Source organism: Dermacentor silvarum, chromosome 2 (genome assembly GCF_013339745.2).
Source record: "Dermacentor silvarum isolate Dsil-2018 chromosome 2, BIME_Dsil_1.4, whole genome shotgun sequence".
NCBI lineage: Eukaryota > Metazoa > Arthropoda > Arachnida > Ixodida > Ixodidae > Dermacentor > Dermacentor silvarum.
In genome coordinates this window covers 217,460,371-217,477,434 of record NC_051155.1, presented here as the reverse complement: position 1 = coordinate 217,477,434, position 17,064 = coordinate 217,460,371, and the positions used below count along the sequence as shown (strand labels likewise).

The window sequence follows — 17,064 nt, the reverse complement described above, 5'->3', positions numbered from 1 at the left end:
GGCACCGGTCTTCGTCAGAGTAAACGACTCTGACGAAGGCCGTGTATATACATATATAGGGTGTCCCAACTATCTTGAACCAAGATTTAAAAATATGCAAATGCCACGTAGCTCGACAGAACCAAGGTGACGTTGTTTTCCGTCACTCAGAGATACTCAGATAATTTTTGGCATTCCGCCTAATTACATAACTAGTCTTAATTAATACACTTCTCAAATATTCTAATTAGATGAAAAGTTTGAATGAGAAAATCGTAGAGCAACACGAAAAACTCCCGATACAGTTTTCTGTTGCTCAGTACGTGCTACATGAAGTTTTTTTTTTTTTTTTCTGAGCGTGAAAGAAGCCTGCGAACACACGCAAAGGGCCTCGAGCGGCAATGTGAACTGGTCAGTCGGCGACCGGCCAATGTGGACCGGCCAGTCGGCGGCAGCCGCACAATACGCAGCAGCCGCCGGAGTAGAGAGTTTACGCCTTGACGCCGTTTTCCGTTGGAGGGAGCCGATAACGCAGATGAACTTCAGTGCTTTTTGTTGATGTCACAAAATATCGCAGCATTTTTCGACTTTGCCCGTGAAGATTTAAGTTATCTCTATGACCCGTCTACTTTGTACGCGGCCGCTATAGCACTGGTGTAAGAAGAAAAAAAAATAAAAAGAAAAGAAACACGTCGCTTGATCTCTATCCGAGTAGAAATACACAATCCATTGCGAACATCTCGTTTTAAGTTTGACATTCTGAAAACAGCATTGCATTTTGTCAAGTTGAGAGGCAATGCTAAAAGCGTTTGAAACAAGCTTTAATTATTGTGATCAACGATAGGAACGACTTTATTTGGCTTAGTTTTGCGCAATACTGCCGCGGCACTTTTGCCGGTGCGAAAGGCTCGTCCATTGCGCAGTGAGCTGCGCAAAGCACCCAGTGACCCTCTTAAAAGTTCTCGTAGTGGTGGTCGAAAAGGGCGCCTTCCTTTCTGTTCAACTCGTCGCACGCTGTCTGGACGCTGCGCGTCATGGGGAACGGCCCGCAGCTGAAGACGCCGAACCGTGAGACCTACAGAGAGAGTGAGACAGACAATGGGGGTGAGAGAGGCTTTAAAGACATTTGAAAATGACACTTTAAAATTTTCAAAGGTTTCTGGTGGTAGATAGCACAATTCTAGTTCATGCGCTGGTCTACTCGATGAGGCGGACATTTCTTGCACAAAAAATTTAAATGCTTAATCGACTGATTAACAAAAAATCTCTAAGATTTTAACTAATTACCTGATGGCCCACATTGCAATTTACAAATTGTAGCCGTGGAACTCTCAAGGCGGACCCACTTGAAATGAATTCTCAGGATGACACCAGTTTCGAGATATTAATTTCTGAACTTTGTGGAAATGCATTGGCGCTCCAGTTACTTTTGTGCTTCAATTCACAGCGACGTTTTAAGAAAGTTAGTAGAACGCCAATGCATTTCTCCGCAAGGTTCGGGAATTAATATCTCGAAGCTGTTGCCATTCTGAGAATTCGTTCCAAGTGAATTCATTCGCCTTGCGAACTCCACGACTAGAATTTGTAAATTGCACTATAAGCCATAAGGTAATTCGTTGAAAACTTAATTAGTGAATTTTATTTTTTAGTCGATTATGCATTTCAATTTTTTGTGCAAGTAATGCCCGCCTCTTCGCGTAGACCAGCGCATCAACTAGAATTGTGCTATCTGCCACAGGTAACCTTTAAAAATTTTCTAAAGTGCTCGCTCAAACACCCTGTATACATGTATGTTTATACTTCGCTATACGGTGTCGGACTTCCGGTACAGGGCAAAGCTTTGACTTCAGGCAGTTGAAGCAACTCACAGCTTCGCGCTGCCTCTTTAGATTATCAGAGTCATGAGGGTTCTGTGTTAGATAAAAGCCGTAGGTAAACTTCATTCCCTCAATTCAAAAAAAAAAAAAAAAACATGTAACAAATAAAGGCTATAGGGAAAATCCTGCACTTTATTTTCTTACTTTCTTTTTCAAGTCTGAGAATGTAGTTTATGTGGGGCTTCTGTCTAACACAGAAACCTCATGACTCTATAATAACCTATAGAGGCAGCGCGAAGCTGTGAGTTGCTTCGATTTTCTTAAGCAGGAACACGCCCTGGTTCCTCGTATTCACACACTCGGTAAATTCGATTTCTATCGATTATTTTTACCGTCGAAATTTCGATCGAATTTTTCTATAGAGGAGGTTGCGACGCAATGCTTTATCGTTTTTCACGGGCTACGGTGGCTCTGCGAGAGCGCCCTGCTACTGGGAACGAAATCGCGGTTTTGATTCCCAACCGCGTCGGCCGCATTCCAATTAGGTCATGTTGTAGAAGACGCTCGAGTATCATGCATTCGGTATACGTTAAAGAACTCCAGGTGGCCAAATTAAACCGTAGACCCCCCACCCCCCCCTTTCCCTTACGGGTTATTTCATAGCAATCGTGTTGCTTTGGTATGTTAAACCCCAACAAGCAACCAACACTTTTTTTTTTTTTTTTTTACCAACCTAGCACAATCGCGTAGGCTACTGTTGGACACTGTCAGACAGCTGTACGGAAACGGGTGTTCAGTTTGTAGACTCACCGTAGGGTGCTCCACCTGTAGTGAGTCTAGGAAGCCAGAGAAGTCGGGCCTTCCAAAGTGGGTGATCGCCCTCAGCCCGGTGAACAGGCTCCGGTTCGATATCCTCTGGAAGTGCCGCTCGCAAATGTACTGAAAGGGAGTGAAAACGAAGAAGCACACTCGTAACTAAATGCTTCTATAGTTCGCTAGTTGGTCCGAGTTTTAAGAGCACGAAAGAAGAACATTTATTCGTCTAAAAAAACAAAACAAAAAAAACTACACGTGATTGATATTTACCCATGACCTTCTATAATGCAGATCCGTTGAGAGAGCCACTCCTCAATGCCAAGTACCAGCAGACATTCACGGCATTCTCCTACTTGCATTGAGGTTGCCTCGGAAGATGACTGATTTTTTCGTAATCACCTCGGCACAGAAATGGGTTGCCTTCATAAAACTTTCATATTCGTTGCGTCAATAAACACAAAAATAATCACCCCAAGCGTCCCTATAACGTGTAGTGTCTAAATGTCCCGTGCTGCTGTCCGCATGCATGAAACAAAAGCCTTCCAAAAGAGCAGTGGTAATTGAACTATTGTCCGACTAGCGCTTCCAGGACACAAGACTTACCAGGATAGGAATAAACTTCTGCCCCTGTCTTCCGGCGCGCCCTCCCAGAAATGTAACAACTTCCAGTCGGCTTTCTGTGATACTCTACTGCCTTGTTATATCGCTCTTGGTATTTTGTATTTTTAGTACTGCACTCAACTGTATTTATAACGAGGTGCTCGGGGTCTTCAAAATCCGTCGTTATGTAGCTCACTTCGTTGTTGCTCACCGTACCGTTCACAACACAGCAGGCTAAGCGCGTTCAACAAGAGAAAACCTTGATTTAACATGAACAAAGAAAGAAAGACTTAGTCAAATAAGTAGCGATTTCTATCCTTTTTTTTTTTTTTTTTTTGCCGCTTTGTGTGACAGAACGCGTAGTTGCAGCCAACCTTACTGCACCGAGGTTCACAGCATGCTCCACGGCGAAACGCAGGAATTGCGCAAAATAAGCAAAGATCGTCGAATGCCGCTAGTGCCTCCCTTGACGTTAAAATTGTTGGTTCACTCACAGGAGCTTCATAACTGTTGCTTTCGTTTACATTCGCGTTCTTTCCGCCCAAGATGGCTTTGAAAACGTTGTCAGTCCTCGGTTGCGATTACACCATCACGTCGTCATCGACTGCGACGTATTCGTCAACCGTTGCATCCGCTGATGCGTATTTTCCAGGCAGCGTATGAGCTGTTCGATTGATTCTTAGATCAGTGCAGCAGGACTACTTCTGACGTCAAGTGCGTCGCTAGCGCTGTCGATATCGCCAGCGCAGAGCGCGTGCACATCGGTGACGTCTGCAGAGGGCAATGGATGCACGGCTATGTGGAATTAGTTGTGAAGCAACGAATCAGCCGTCCGGGACCCTTAAATATCTTCGTCGCCCAGGCAAACTTGTTGTTGTGGTCTTCGTTGTAGATGCTTTCACAATACGTATGAATGATTACTCGGCTGGGAAATAACCAATTCTTTGCTGTACAAGGCGTTCGACTGCATATACAAAGCCCCTATTCTCTCTGTATACGTGTGCGTGTTGTATACTAAATAGATAAATTAAGTAAATATACGATCAAACTTAAGCTGAGGACTTGTTGAACGCCATTCAGCAAAGTGCACTGAGTGCTAGGAGGAGCGATACACTTGGCCGTCATGTACGCTTTCGCGTTGATCCGAATGAACGCGTTAGGTGGCTTACCAGCATGGTGGTCCTGAGGTCGAACTTGTGGTAGAACTGCGTGATGAAGATGTGCACGCTGACGAAGTCCTTGGCGTCTCGCTCCTCGACCTGGCGGATGATGTCGGTCATCCACTCGAAGTGTTTCTGGGTGCGCGTGACCCAGATGAAGTAGACCTTCTTGCAAGCCACGCGGCCCCCCGCGCGACTCGAGGCCCGCTGAGCGATGTCCTTGAGGATGGAGGCGAACGGTGTGACGCCGATGCCTCCACCCACGAGCACGGACACCTCGAAGCGGAACCAGTCCTGGTGGCCTCCGCCGAACGGACCGTCCAGGTAAAGCTGCGGTCGATGGCCTTACTCACACAGCGTATCCGGTATTCGTATGACGTTACCGCGGTTTTCTATGGTCGGCGGTCGTATCCGCATGACGTATCCACTGACGTCATTTCTGTTCCCCAGGCCTTTGTACAGTTAGCACCGTTAAAAGCTGCGCATTATTCGATTCGCCTATCAATAGCGGCTACATCTAGACTGTTAGCAGAACAACAATATCAGCCCCGCGAAGTCACGTGTGTGAATCTGAGTCAAACGTTTATGTTGGGCACAATTGGGGAGAAAAACATAGAAATTACAAAGCACATGAAACAATGACACCGCCGGGGCCAAGTAGCCACTTTAGACGGCGAACGTATTCTCCATTGCTGTTGAGCAAACAAAACTAGTCTCACCAAAATCAGCTTAAAATAGTGTACATTATTAGAAATTTAGGATAGGCTCTGACTTCCAGAACATCCAAGAGTTTCAAAAAAAGAGTATGGAATTTAGTAAAATGTACTTCTATCATGTACTGCGCGTACGTACGATCGCGTGATCTTCTTGTGAAAAACAGGCACGAGGCATAGCGTGCTGTTGTTGAAGGGAAAGCTTGCGCTCTCCATTTTCCCAAACAGTCGTGAAAGCCATCAACCAGCTTCACCATTTTTCTGAAGTGCGAGGCAACCAATGCTTGAAAGCATTCGCGTTTAGACTGCGGCATGCAAGTTTTATATCGACAACGTTCATATATTTATGACTTATATGGGGCAAAATTCGCTATATCGAAGTTCGTCGTGGTAAATTTTTGCTGTACTGGGACAAACTGCCGTTTCTCTCAGTCATTCACGAGGACGCGAAAGCCTCGATCATCACAAACGTGTTTTCTTGCACGATTCAACCATTCTGTTGGGTGGAAAAACCAAACCACTCATCAGCTGAACAAGATGCCAGTAAAAAATTACTGCCCTAAGATCTTTCATCGCTTCTCGCACAATAAGGATTGCATGTCTATGCAATGTCCAGCTGTGCGTCGTTAGTACGCACACGCAGGGTCCGATGTTTTACGGAATGCGGCATCTGAGATAAAGTAAAATATTTCCCAAGTCTAAGCACGCATCTTGAATTTCAAATGTGCTATACGTGTACTACAGTGTACGCGACCAACATAGTGTTGTACCATTTGAATGGCTGCAAACTAAAACTGGACTGATATTGAACATTTTCGCAGTATCCGCAACCCTTGAACTTCGACCGCGCCTGTACTTTTACCCTCCCTCGTACGGTTTGTGGCACGCCGTTAGATGCCGTCTTGGCTTCAATTCGAAGCCGCAAAATTAATTTGCCACTTGTTTCGCCGATGAAACGGGGCTGCACATGTTGGTGTTGATGTTGACTCCTTTCAAGAGTGGGAAACCTCATTTTTCTTTCCTGTAATCAGCGCAGCCACTTCGTAATACTGATCACCGGTCATCCGTCTCAGTATCTCGAAAGGGTTGTTCATCTGACGCCGCTGGTATGCATACCTTGGGGTAGCCCTTGTCCGGTAAGTTGCTGGGGTCGTAGATCTTGCGCAGGTTGATGGTCCACGGTCCCAGCGCTCTTATGTGCACGCTCAGGTTGTCCTCATGCGGCGCCGAGGAGAGGGTGAACGGGTGGTACTCCGAGCCGTTGAGGCCCAAGCTGGCGATGCGCACCCACTGGCCGCTGCGGTACTCGAAGTTGGGTGGACGCTTCATCAGCAGCATGGTGACATCTGCATTCAGAGACGTGGGGTCAAGGTGTCATTGAAGGGCAAGTTATCAATAGCAAAAGAGGTCATAGAAAAGAGTCCAAAGTTTGATTCGCTTCAAGATTGACTAAGTGGCTCGGACATGAGTTTTGTTTTGTAACAGACGCAAAAAAAAAAAAAAAAAACATTGTTTGCAGGGAAAGGATGGCAAGTCTCTGCTCAAACATTTGCTGTATGAATAGAACAATGGCAGGAAAGACATGTAGTGTCAGCGTAAATTGAAAAGCGAACAGCAAGATCGAAGCTCATCGCAACGCCTTTTACCCGCAATTTCGTGGGAGGGCGACGTGCAATCGCTTTCAATTTATAAGCGCGGTGCAGTCCCAAATGTACATTTTCGATCCTTACCAACCCGTATTCAGAAATGCGCCTTAACTTGCTTGACTTGGTCGAAATAACGCCTGACGTGAACGAGCCGAAGGAAACTCAATGAGTGTCTTGGGCACGTACGCAGGGCGTCATATAGATCGGGCTTCAAATTAAGCCGCATTTCTGAATACGGGAGTTAATCTAGCCACTGTCATAAGTGCAGGCAACACGGCAACGCATATTAGTCGTTATAGACTTGTTCACGTTTGAATGTTTGCCGGAAGTACACTGAGAACGTAGGTATATCAAAGAAAGGACCTGACTGTCGTCCAGAACTGTGTTTTTTTTTTTTTATTGCGGTATCATTTTTGTGGACGCTCGAGGCCCATTCTCCGCCGTTGCCGCCGCCGTCGTGCTGTCCCGCTATTGAGGCCGCACGCTCGGCGCGTTCGCGCGGAGGGTTATTGGGTTTTCAGAGACGCGGAGTTCATTTTCCTGCAAGAAACAACGACGAGGCGGGAGAGAAAGAAAGAGTTTGTTTGAAGGAAGGCTGAAAGGTCGGCCTGAGCTTGCGCGCTCTAGCCTGCTACTCTGCACAGGGGGAGGGGGACGTAAAGACGTGATGAGGGATGACGATGACGTAGAAAAGGGACGCACAGCGATGAAGGCGAGTTCAGCGTTTTGGTGATTATTAGGGAAGTCCATAAATGTAATTCAGAAATGTGATCCGACTTCCTGAACTCGGCTAGAGTCACTAATTCAATTGAAATATCGCAAACAAAAAGCGCATAGAAGAAACTGGTCTGTGGGCTTCTCCTGCGTGAGCAGCACACGTGCCAAGAAAAGCTGGCAGATCCCACGCCCTGTGGGAATCGATGTTATGCGAAGCAATGTGCGGGGAGCCTACCAAGTTAACGAAACGACCATGAGAGCACCAAGACGTAGGCGGCTCTTTCATGACCTACATGACACGCATGTCATGACATTCATGCCATGAGTCCTCAGGAGTCCCTTTAGCTACACATAAGATACCTTAAGGCGAAAGCCTCAGTCATGCTCATGACTACGACTTCGACCTTCAACCTTTCCTTCACTTAGTACCCACGTCAGAACCCATTTCAGTTGCTTTTGAGTGGTAATCTTTTTTCGCTGAGTCATTGTCATTTTTGCTCAGTCTTGGTCATGACTATGACTTCTACCAGCATCCTTTAGTGATTCCTTCGCTTGGTGCCCAAGTCCGAACCTATTCCGGTGGTTTCTAAGCGTTAATCTTTTTTCGCTGAGTCGTCATTTTTGCTGAATTATGCTCATGACTATGACTTCTACCAGCATCCTTTAGTGTTTCCTGTACTTAGAGCCCACGTCCGTCCCCTAGCGTCCAGGGGGACGCTAGGGGACGCAAGCGTTAGGGCCCCCTAGCGTTTGGGGCCACGGTACTGCGCATGAGTGCAGGGTGGTCTGCGCATGCGCAGTGCCGTGGCCCCGAGCGCTAGGGGGCCCCATCGCTTGTGTCCCCCTAATCTAAAACTCTCTAATGAACACAACAGGCAGCACCGTGCTTACCGGACGGCAAGTGTTCGGCGCGGATGACCGAGATCTCGACCTTCTTGCGACTGAGCGAGACCAGCCGGTCGAGGACGTAGAGCACCAGGGGTCCCAGGAAGAAATAGTAGAACAGCGGCGGCTGCACCAGGCGCCCGAGGCCGTGGAGCACCATGAGGATGTAGAAGGCCGGGTACAGGTTGTGCGTGTTCCAGAAGGCGTTGAACACGTGGCGCCGCGCGAACGGCGTGGCGAACACGTACATCACTGACAGCAGCATCAGCAGGAACACCCCCGTCAGTCCTGCGATATTCAATTGATTTCATTTTGTCACCCTAAGTATCCCCATTAAAAGGGTATTAGATGACTTATAGAGATACGTTAGTAAAATATACACAAGCGATACAAGTATAATCATGTTGAATTATGAACATAAGTATTATGAGGTAGAAACAGGCTAAACCTGCAATACAACAACAAAAAAAATTGCGGGAACGCAGCCGATTATTCAAAGCATGTTAAATTTATATTCTGGGGTTTTACGCGTCGAAGCCGTGATCTGATTATGAGGCACGCCATAGTGGGGGACTCCGGAATAATTTTTGCCTCCTGGGTTTCTTTAATGGACTCTCAATACAAAGTAAACGAGCGCTTTTGCATTCCGCCCCCATCAAAATGCGGTCGCTGCAACCGGGATTGAACCTGTGACCTTGAGCTCAGCAGTTCAGCATGTTAAATGATGGTTCGCGTTCCAGTGACGGGTACCAGGTATGACTGTGTTTTTTTTGTTTATATTATTTATGCGTCCATTCACTTTCACATCCGCAGTACGTGCTTCCGAAGCTGCAGGTTTACCGTCACCTAAATGTTGTATGCGACCATCCAGCAATTCCATTTATCACTTATGGTAACACTGGCATGCCTGATACAATACATATGTAAGTGTGTTATCATTTAGATTTTATTCGGGCTGAAAAAATGTAGCCTCATTCCATAGGTGCTAATTTCGTGCCCCAATTTTGATAGCATGCTAGCAGCTAAGGCTTCTAGGGTGGCGTAAGTGATGCAGCAGCGAGCTCTGTTTATTATGAAGACATGTTTTTACCTGATCCTCATTGTCATCCAGGAAATATAAGCCATCGCCTGTATTTGCCTTGTAATGACTTTTGTAACCATGCAGATTTTTACTACTTATATACGTAGTGTAAAGCTGACCGTATGTGCACTGGACCTATTTACTCATTTAACTGGCACAGTCTCTATGCTTACAAATTTTTAAAACGCAGAATGCATTTCCTTACCTGTCATGGTGGCGAAACACCAGTAGTGGAACTTCGGTAGCTCGTCCGTCCTGCGAATGAGTCGAAGCAGTTTTCAAGGCCCTCCCATAACACAAACACAAAATGTCATGCCCGTAGAAAGCCGTTACAAGGCTGGATTCCTAGAAAACCAATCGGATTAGTGGCACTCACGCATGGTAATATTCTCTGAAGAGGCATGTCAGGTCATCTGCAGTCTGTGTGGAGATGTGGTAGAAGTTTAGGGCGTGCCCCACGCTGTGGATAACTGAAATCATAGGTCATAGGCGATGATTATCGGAAAGTGTTAATGTATGAGGGTATATGATGTTTATACTGACCTGAGAAGATGCCGGCCCAGATGGCTATGTACAGATGCATGGGAATGGCCGAGTCGAAGGGCACGTATTGGTGCAGGAAGGTGTCGCGCAGGAAGGTGATGCTGTTCCGGCACATGGTCAGCAGCAGCGTCGAGTAGGTGAACATCTGGGCGCTCGCCGCGCCACGAGTTATGGTGACGCCGTATCCGGCGATCTGCCGTAGGCCGCCGTGCTCACGCTCCACCGAGTAATCTGCGCCACGCGACACCACACTAAGTCAAGCGCATATGTATGCACGATGTTGCACACAAGCTGGCCATTCTGACCACCCAACCGCAGACAGCTGCTTTCAAGCGCAGCCGCATTTCTCTACAGAAGATATCAAACGGAAGGGAAATGACTTGTAGAGCTGGAAGCATTTGAAACACGCGGGCCAACTTCTTGATCTGCTGAGATAGATGACAGCATAGCCTACAATCGAACAGATTTAAGAAGGCAGCTGAGCAAGCATTATGTATGGGCATCATTAAATTATGGGACTGTTGGTCACCCCGAGCGTTAGAGACAACGAATCCTGATGTGGTATATCGGCCATTGTGTAGCCACGCGCACAGTAAGGACCCATCATGGTGGCTTTGCTGTTAGCGCTCTACATGGGGCCCTGCATAGGGATCTGCTGTTGAGAATGGGATCGTACGTTCAAGGTCTGACCACAGCGGTCGTAGCTAGTTCGTAACACACTACATAAACCTGGGTCATCAAAACAAACTGATGGACCCTCACTAAGACGTATAGCGCGGCACAGCCCGCTAGTAGCCTTTAGGTGTAAATATCAATTGACTCACAGTAGGCTCGCTCGCTGAAGATAGCGAACAGCACGAGAGTGTACAGGGTGAGCCAGAAGATCTCGAGTCGGTGGTTCTCGCCGAACTTGCCCACTGCGACGACGTAGCGGGACAAGGCCGATTCTTGCTCGTAGTTGGCCTTGCGGGGCAGCGCCAGCGGCTGCACGTTCAGCCGGCTCCGAGTCGACTTGCCCGTTGCCTCGGCTGCCAGCGCGGCAGCGGCCGTGGGTGCGTCACTCTTGCCGCCAAAGTAACTGGCACGAGAAAGGTGGCGGGCACAGACTTGGACGCACCGCGCTGGCGATTACAAGCGCTTAAGCGAATGAAAAGCATTTTAAGCGCGGAGCACTTTAGGGGCCCGGGCTGTCGGCGTCTATACCACGTGATCGCGCTCAAAAACAAGTGCTCAAAACAGGGTCAAAACAAGTGCAGAATTGATCAAAGCCGGTTAAAAATAAACCAACATGATTCAGAATAATTTAAGACAGCAATATACAAACATTAATCGCATTATTTATCATAAATGTGTAAAATCGCTTCTATCATCAGCAAAGCTTTGGCTCTGTGTGCGTGGCAGTTTCCCACCAGTCGCGCCTTAGCACAGGTGTCATAACGGATGGTGGATTGCTAAACACAAGATACACACAGAATAAAACACGATAAACACAAGGGAAACACAAGGGAAACACCGGCGAATCACTGCTCCGCACTTCCCCAGCTTTCACGTTGAGTGAACTGCATTACCGCCGAGTTTACCATTTGTATCCATTCCGCTTCAGCAATATTTTTTCATCCAACGCATTGAGGAAACTAGATGATCGTCTTCTGAGTGAACAGACAATACTAGAGCACCATCCCCACCGATCATCGGCTCAGAAGGCAGTGAAGACACTTTTGTGTCATGCTTTCTGCGTCTGGCTTGTGCGAGCTCCTTTGACTCTAGTGCTGTCCGTGCACATCTCTCTAACCCCCACCTCTCTTTCTCTTTTTCTTCCTTCTTTCTATTCCCCTTATCCCTTCCCCCAGCATTGGGTAGCCAGTCGGACTCTCGACTGGTTAACATCCCTGCCTTCCTTTTATCTCCCTCTCTTGTTCATTAAACCCCAAAGCCAACCACCATATTGATGAAACGGGCCTATATGCCTACATTTAATTTCATTCTGACGTTATACCGCGTGGCAACCCCAAACAAATTTTAAAAAATGAAAAATAAAGAAAAAGGATCTACATTACTGTTGCCATCTCTAATGAATATAACCACAGCTAGATCTCTCAAGAAATCCCGGGAGTCTCTACGTACGTCACGAGAGGTTCCTGCGCAAATAAAGCAGAACGAAACTTTCTTGGCGTCATTGACATTTCTTAAACGGAGGACACAGTTGACGTCTTATTGAACTTAATTATGACGTTTACCTACAGCCAGGGTACGTCTAAAAGGTATATCCTATCGCCATTGCCAGTGAAGTCCTGCAATGAGGACACCACCCACTCGACCACAAGAGCAACGACCTCGATGGTTCAGATAAATGTTCTCTATCTCTCCCTCTCTCTCGTTTCTAGCGCGTTGTAAAGGCCGACAATCGGAGTGTGCAAATCTTGCAATACCAAGTATGATGTTTACAAAAGCCTTGAGTGCCTGCAAATGAAACACTGACAATATGTTTTACGAGGAATATTCTACAGGCAGCAGATGGAGCACGCATTTTGATAAATAATGATAGCAGGAGTCCTTACATCTTCTGGCAAAAAGTGCCAGGGCGTCCCTACTGAACGAAAAATCTGTACGTTCCAGAGTTTAGCGGGACGCCGTTACAGTTGGTCTACAGCACTGTAGATTCCCGGTAACACTGTTGGTTCCGCCTCGTGGCAGAGAGTTATTCAACTTGCATGCAATGACTGAGGAATAGTTTTAGTGCGTTCTACTATAGGGTGGGGGGTAGGGAGGGCTTGTTTGAAGAGATAAGGTTAGAGGCCGGTCTTTTTTATTATGCGAGCGCACGTAACTTCTCTTAAGTAACACAATCATTCTTCTGATGCCCTCGCAGGAAGATGAAGCTTGCCACAACAGTCGTTACAAGAGAACACAGGATTCGTGTCGTTTAAGGCATTGGCTTAATGTTTGCCATGCCAAGGAGCTCTCAGGGAGACAAAGGTCGTTTACCTGTAAGCCCGGACGAGAGTGTTCTGGGCGCGGTAGACAACGCTGTTTCTGTTCATCGACGGTGGAGGTGCCCCTTTGAAGGTAGACACTGTGGGGGAAAAAGAATGTAGACAGTTGCGCTTTACTTTCTACTTAGGCGTCTAAGTAGAAAAAAACGCCGCAAGTTGAGAGTACCATTTATGTGCTGTCACAGTATAGGCATAGCCGCAGCCATTTTTACTTCTATCTGGGACATCTGTACATGTCTAAAGCAGTCCGCCAAAGGAACGTCGGGGCGTCATAAGTATAGGCGTGACAGCTCTTGCCTCTGGCACTAGTCGCGGTAGGTTACTTTTCCCCGTCTGTATCCCTGAGCACAGCAATGGTTTTAGAAATCTAGTGCCGTGCCACCATTCTTCAAAATAGCTATACGTATATTATTTGTACAGAATACATACCATCAAAGTTAAGCTGTGTATAACCGAGCTGGTCCTTGTGGCTGGACAGCAGCTTCTGGAAGTCTTCCAGCGTGATGGTCTGCTTCTTCTCCAATCCCGCTTCTCTAAACATGGAGCTGATCAGTTCGTGCAGCTTTTCCTGCGACAAACTTTGGTTGGCCAGCTCCAGCAGTGATCTGTTCGGAGACAAAATGAGTATAGTCAGGTTTAGTTATAGGATCTCCTCATTATAAACTGAAATTCTGCGAATGCAAATAGAACGTTCGAGAGGTATAAAAGCATATGTTCTCAAGCAAAGAATTTTTGGCGTCACACTCCCGACTACGATAAGTAAGTAGGTTGTTGTCAGGAGGAAGGATAATTCATACTCCCTCGATGGAGAACACACACACACACACACACACACACACACACACACACACACACACACACACACACACACACACACACACACACACACACACACACACACACACACACACACACACACACACACACACACACATATATATATATATATATATATATATATATATATATATATATATATATATATATATATATTGTAATGAAGAAGAACGCCTGGACTTAGGCAGCAGGATTGCCAACAGCATCGCGTGACGCAGAAGCTCGAGCTTAGAGATTGTGCTCGGTGAAACGCTCGACCCGTCATCGGCCTTTCGTCAAATAAACCTCCTTTGTAATATATCGAGCACAATCTCTAAGCTCGAGCTTCTGCGTCACGCGATGCGGTTGGCAATCGTGCTGCCTAAGTATATATATATATATATATATATATATATATATATATATATATATATATATATATATATATATATATATCAGCAACGTTTTGTTTGAAAGAAGGAGCTGTGAATCCAAGCACTAATTTTAGGCCATAACACAGAACTGTAACTTAATTTTGCTACAAGTCCCATTTTCTTGCAAGTTCTACACCATTGTTTTGAGACTGTTAATACATTTCTTTCGTTCATTTGTTACTTGTGTTCATCTCCTGTGTGCCCAAACTCCTTTGGGAGTATGTGGCATGCGACCGAAGACATAAGAAAAACAATTAAGGTTCTGCACTGTGCTTGCTATGACACTTACTTGATCATGTTCGCGAACTCGTCGCGCGATAGCTTTCCGGAGTGGTCGATGTCGTACATGTCGAACATGAGCTTAGTCTTGTCCTCCGCAGATCCTGGAAAGAGGAAACGGGATGCATTCATCACGTAAATTGGTTTCGGATAGGTGTTAGCATACCAAGGAGAGTCGGTGACGAACCGCCACTCTCGTAGCCATCATCATCAGCAGTTGGTGTCATGCGCAATTTGTGTTGGCAAGCACAGCGTACAAGATGCAGGCGCCAACTGACCCAAGCTAGAAAGATGTCTTCGTCCGGACAGCAACTGTCAGCAACTGCCTTGCTGCAGTGACGAAGACAAGTCCTCTTCGAAACGTTGCCTTTAACGGCATTTCTTGTTCTGGCACTGTTTAAAGACTTGCCGACAGTCAAGCTTACATAAAATGAGCACCGGAAAAATAAAAGCAAGTATGCGACGCTTGAAGCACTTGGCGATACCTGAGAGGAATGTGACACCAGTGTTTGCCACATTCGCTAAAGCACATTGGTGTCAGTGCATGTGAGTCTGTTGCCCCAAAAAATGAGGCCGCATCACGTGCGACTGTAAATGTGCTCTGCACCGTACATTGAGGATCCTACAGCACCACCACCACCGCTCCGACTCACCGGAGCGTGAGCAGAATATTAACCGTCGATCTGTAAAACTCCAGGGATTCCACAGGATTAGGGTCAACAAAGCACTGACATAAAGGTAATACTTATGATTGTATACCTTTGGCGAAGATGACGATCATGTCGAGGAACTCCCTGAAGGATATGTAGCCGTTGTTGTCGAAGTCGACCAAAGCGAACATCTGCTGGACGAACGTCGAGTCCGGGTGCATGGAGAGGGCGGCGGCGAACTCGGTTTGCGTCAGCTCCAGGTTGACGATGTCCCGTGCCTGGGCTGCATCCAGCTGCAGGATTTCCTGCTGGTCGTGCTCGATGCCGAACGCCTGCGTATCGCGCGCACGGCCGCCACAAGTATTTCGTTAAGATAGTCGTGCGTTTCTATAGCGCCGCTCGATATTTACTGACCGTAGCAGTTGTTATGGTGTCTTCCCCGCACTCGAAATGACGTTGGCGTTCGTCACAGGTATCGCTAAGTGGCTGAAGCGTCGCGCAACTCATTCTTATTTTTTCCGGTGCTCTTGTCTTGCCCTGACATACTCAGACCCTGTTCTGGGAGTCTCTTCGACGGTTGATTATGGCTTTTGTTGAACCGAGAATTGTGCTACGTACAAGCTATGCTTCCGTCATTGAGAAGTGGTCAAAACAACGCAGGTTCACGCTTCAAATATTTGAGGACAGGATGTGGAAGCAGTATAGAATCTTTTCTTATGTTACCAATCTTTGTTATCATCGCGAGTTGTTAATTCCTACTGCCGTGAAAAGTACGATGCCCGTTTTTCGCGGAAGTTCTTCTCTGTTTCTAGAAAGATGTAACTTATTGCGTGTTTTTGTGCTAAGGAACGTTCCGAAATGAAGTCTACACATACACGACTGCGCAACAATCAACACCTTGTGGGTCGTTTACTCCACCTCCCCTCACTAACGGAACTCTCTGCGCACGCCCATGATGTTCCGCGTTCGGCTCCTTACGGTACCGGTGACAAGCTAGATAGCGATAGGCTAGCTAGCTAAAACCTGATTAAAACAAGCAGGCTACGGGACCACAATCATCAGCAGCAGCATCATCACAGATGCGAGTGGGGCGAAGGAAGCACTCATCGCTGGAAAAGTCCGCATATTTGTCTCCTTTGCGCGCACCTGAGCGAAGACGACCCGGAAGAACTTGTCGAGCTGCTTCTTTCGGTGCTCGAGGGTGATGGCGTCTCGAAGCAGAACGCTCTCTTCCAACTGTCGTCTTTCGCGCCCCACGCCGATGTTGCCCAGGAACTCCTCGACTCGTGCCACGAACGATTCCATCTCGTCGAGGGCGTCAAACTTGAGCACCTGCACGGCCGTAATGTTGTGGCGAAGGCTTGAAGTGAGCTAAGCAGTTGGATGCAATATACTTCTGCTGCTCACGCTGCGTGAGCACAAGTAATGAGCAGGGTACAATAGCTGAAATGGGTGTACGCTTTAATGAACTTAGCATAGAGAGCCCGAATCATGAGCTGACTCCATGAATTAATTATTTCCATTTTTTTTCTTATTACTTGCGGCTCGCCTTAAAAAAAGTTACAACGCGACAATTCTGTGGTGAGAGCAGCTCTCTGCAGCCGGATGAGTGCGTGACATACATGCATTTGTTATTTTTGTGTTGTTTCCCCCTCTCCTTTTTTTTCTTATTCTCTCTTCTTACTTAACTCACCATGCCCCCTCCTTTACTCTCCTGTTCTTCACATACTTCTCGTTTTCTATATATCTTTTCTCTTCTAGAGTCGGCAGGCGTTGTGACCCTCCTGATGGCAGCTGATAGCTAGCTCTCTTTTTCTTTTCTGGAATTGTTTTATGCACGCAAACATTCTAATAATAGTAACAACAACAACAACAACAACAACAACAACAACAACAACAACAACACAACAACAACAACAACAACAACAACAACAA

At 46.7% G+C, this 17,064-nt stretch overlaps 1 protein-coding gene across 1 annotated transcript in view; it reads right to left on the bottom strand.

Moving 5' to 3' along the window:
* Window positions 1-764: 764 nt before the first annotated feature.
* LOC119442650 (dual oxidase 2) overlaps window positions 765-17,064 on the bottom strand; it is a 58,351-nt gene continuing 42,051 nt past the window's right edge. Inside the window, exons 17-30 of the mRNA XM_037707606.2 lie at window positions 16,276-16,461; window positions 15,239-15,461; window positions 14,490-14,583; window positions 13,380-13,555; window positions 12,943-13,030; window positions 10,782-11,035; window positions 9,958-10,188; window positions 9,791-9,884; window positions 9,620-9,669; window positions 8,340-8,621; window positions 6,202-6,431; window positions 4,382-4,702; window positions 2,607-2,735; window positions 765-1,054 (exon numbers count right to left, since the gene is read on the bottom strand). Coding sequence (XP_037563534.1) covers window positions 932-1,054; window positions 2,607-2,735; window positions 4,382-4,702; window positions 6,202-6,431; window positions 8,340-8,621; window positions 9,620-9,669; window positions 9,791-9,884; window positions 9,958-10,188; window positions 10,782-11,035; window positions 12,943-13,030; window positions 13,380-13,555; window positions 14,490-14,583; window positions 15,239-15,461; window positions 16,276-16,461 — 2,481 coding nt within the window. The 3' untranslated portion in view covers window positions 765-931. The remainder of the gene's footprint in view (window positions 1,055-2,606; window positions 2,736-4,381; window positions 4,703-6,201; window positions 6,432-8,339; window positions 8,622-9,619; window positions 9,670-9,790; window positions 9,885-9,957; window positions 10,189-10,781; window positions 11,036-12,942; window positions 13,031-13,379; window positions 13,556-14,489; window positions 14,584-15,238; window positions 15,462-16,275; window positions 16,462-17,064) is intronic.